This window comes from Vigna umbellata, chromosome 1 (genome assembly GCF_029865625.1).
Source record: "Vigna umbellata cultivar VRB3 chromosome 1, Vumbellata_1.0, whole genome shotgun sequence".
In the NCBI taxonomy this organism is placed as follows: domain Eukaryota; kingdom Viridiplantae; phylum Streptophyta; class Magnoliopsida; order Fabales; family Fabaceae; genus Vigna; species Vigna umbellata.
In genome coordinates this window covers 7,682,069-7,685,294 of record NC_142165.1, presented here as the reverse complement: position 1 = coordinate 7,685,294, position 3,226 = coordinate 7,682,069, and the positions used below count along the sequence as shown (strand labels likewise).

At 32.9% G+C, this 3,226-nt stretch overlaps 1 protein-coding gene across 1 annotated transcript; it reads left to right on the top strand.

Moving 5' to 3' along the window:
• The first annotated feature begins 1,266 nt into the window (after window positions 1-1,266).
• On the top strand, window positions 1,267-2,488 carry LOC124846316 (transcription repressor MYB4-like). Its single transcript, XM_047323553.2, has 3 exons — window positions 1,267-1,537; window positions 1,742-1,871; window positions 1,999-2,488. Exons 1-3 carry the CDS (start codon window positions 1,408-1,410, stop codon window positions 2,396-2,398), a joined length of 660 nt encoding a protein of 219 aa, XP_047179509.1. The 5' UTR covers window positions 1,267-1,407; the 3' UTR covers window positions 2,399-2,488.
• The last annotated feature ends 738 nt before the right edge of the window (window positions 2,489-3,226 follow it).

The following is a 3,226-nucleotide window of genomic DNA, read 5'->3' as shown; positions in this document are numbered from 1 at the left end:
TGAAATAAAAAATAATAGTAATGTCAATTATCATGATAACACAATTTTAATTCAATTTTGATAAAAGTTGTGTCACGCTGACACAACTTACTCTAAAATTAAAGTTGTATCATATTAGTACGATTTCAATTTTAAAAATGCTTGCTACAACTTTTTCACATTAAAGTTGTCTCACATTTTTTGTAATTTTGTTCAAATTTTCCCATTTCATTTAAGTAATTTTTAAAATAAATTGCAGCAGAACGATGCTTTTGCCTACCAAGTTACTTATGTCTATCTATATATGTGATTATGGTGTTTAATTATCTTATAAGTTTATCATATTAGATAATGATATATAATATAAGTATAATGACATAAACAAGGAAGTGCAGATGCGACTTGTTGTTGAGCTAGCTTGTTATATATATATACCGAGTTAGGTATAAGTTCATGATTCATGATTGCAGCACGATGGACCTGTTTGTTCTTATATATATATTTTGGTTAGAACTAAACAACCTCGTTTCCGTGTCTACGATGATGTTCGTATGAGTCACGCTGTGTGGTTGGAGACATCAACTTCTTCACTTGCATTCATCCATCACATGCATCTCATTAATACGTATAAATCTGCTCTTCATCTCACTCACTTTTTCTCTTAAGACAAATTTCATTTATAGTTTTTTTTTTTACCTCAAAAATATGTATTCCAACTGTATCATGACTTTTAAACATGTAATCATATGAAAGTTACTACATGTATTAGACATAAAATCAATTTATAAGATATAAGTAAATATAGATTTCACTTTACAAAAGTTCATTTAGATTTGGAAAAGTAAAAGTTTGAATGATTGAATTGACATGGATAAACTTGTGGAAAGATGCTTTAGATGTAGGATGGTCAAGAAGGACATGCAGAGAGTGATCTTGGGCGGTTTGATGCCTGTTATATATATATCTCTGTCTTTATCCAAAATTTGGCTTATCATGCGTTACTTTCTCCAAATAAAAGCTATTACAGACACCAGAGTTTTTTGTATATCTGTACGAAAACTGTGAATTAGACCCAATAACCACCATATTATATAGTGTGCAGATGTTTAAGATTCATGACAAGGACATTTACTTAACGGTAAGCAATGGAATGCTAAGAACACCTAAGGTCAAATGCATGCCCTTAACCTATCATATCACCAAAACAAACACATTTCACAGTAAGTTATAATAACCATTCACCACCACCAACAACAACACAGCAAAACCACCAGTCCAAGTCCACACTTCATCCTCTCTCCTTTACAAATATATATCCATCTACCCTCTCTTCTGCCGTTTGTCAGACCTTCCATCCCTTCTTTTTCTCTCTCTCTCTCATCACAACCTCAACCTCCTACAAAGGTGGACTTCACAAAGAAACAAACTATGCGAAAACCTTGCTGTGACAAAGAAAACATCAATAAAGGAGCATGGTCTAAGCAAGAAGATCAAAAGCTCATTGATTACATCAGAGTTCACGGTGAAGGTTGTTGGCGTTCCATTCCCAAAGCTGCTGGTTAGTCTTTATTTTACTTCCACTCATGAGGGTTTATCATTGGAGAGAGTTGCAGTTTCAAGAGGGTTTAACACAGTTGAATCATTTTAAGCTATAAAGAAGAAAAAGTTTCATTTGCATATGGAAATTCATTCAACTGTTATCAGTACAAGAATTCCTTACAGTACCATTTTTGTAATCATTTGTCGTTCAACATATATATAGGGTTGCATCGTTGTGGCAAAAGCTGCAGGCTGAGATGGTTAAACTATTTGCGACCAGATATCAAACGTGGAATCTTTGCTGAAGATGAAGAAGACCTTATCATCAAACTCCACGCCCTCCTTGGTAACAGGTAACTTCAATTACTATATCAGTTATGAAAATTGAATAAGAACTTTTTCATTAACAAATATAACACATTATGAGAAACTTTTGGCAGAGAATTCATTTTAATTGGATGCATATGTTTGAAAATATAGGTGGTCACTCATTGCTGGAAGATTGCCCGGAAGAACAGACAATGAAGTGAAGAACTATTGGAATTCTCACATCCGAAGAAAACTGATAAAGATGGGAATTGATCCAAATAACCATAAGCCACACCAAAGCTTTTCTCGTCCTCATGCTTCTTCTGCCGAGGCTGCATCAACATCCGAATCCATGAATAATAAAGTTCCTATCTTCAAATCTCCACTTGCTGCCACTCATCATAGGATTTCCTTCACAGAACAAGAATCGGCAATAATTTCGTCACCCTCTTTGAATCTTGACCTAACAATTGCTTTACCTTCTTCTATGATTGGTGCTTTGGAAGACAAGCCTGTACAAAATTCCGAGTCCACCAAGACACTGGACATGGAAATAGATCTCAACTGTTAGCACATGTTGCCAAGTACTATACCAGTAGTAGTAGCAGTGCATGTTTGTTACAGAATATAATTTTGAAAAAATAATAATTTTTTAAAAGCACTTAAAAAGAAGCTTTAAGATTTTATTATCTTTTTAAAATAGTCGTATTTAATACACCAAATAATGCACTACAATTCTATACAAGGAAATCTTAGGGAAGATTATTGGAGGATTTAACATGAGTTTTATATTTCATGTAATGGCAAGTGTCCTTTGTATATTCATAATATTGATGACCTAAACTATGTTCGTGTGCTTCTTCTTGCAAAATAGTCCTTGATTATAAATAATACGGAGAAAAATAACATGCAAATTGTCAGAGTTTTAGTTTTTTCAGGATTGGAATTCGAACACTTGTTCATATATATGGCCAAAGCAAAAAATAATGAAGAATCAAGTTATCTCAATGAATGCAAGATTTCCATTAAGATCAGAGAGTTAAGTGTTCGGTAGAATTTCCATTCAGTTTTCAAGTGAATGCTATATATCTTAAGAGTGGTGGTTGCAGCTACCATAAGGCTCATGCAAAAGCTGTCTGACAGTAGTACTAGATATTCTACAAATGGACCAAGCTTCTAGCTATGGTTATTTTTGGAGTGTAACTTTTGACAAAAAATAAGAGTAACAAACTCTCAAGTTAATTCGAAGTACATATTAAGAAATATTTTGACCTTTCTCTTTTGATAAATGAACTCAATATATTTTTCTAATAAATATAAATTAGTGATTTGTAAAGAGCTTTGATAAGTTTTAATAAGTGCATCAAAAAGTTTTTTCCCAATCTTGACTTCATAAAAA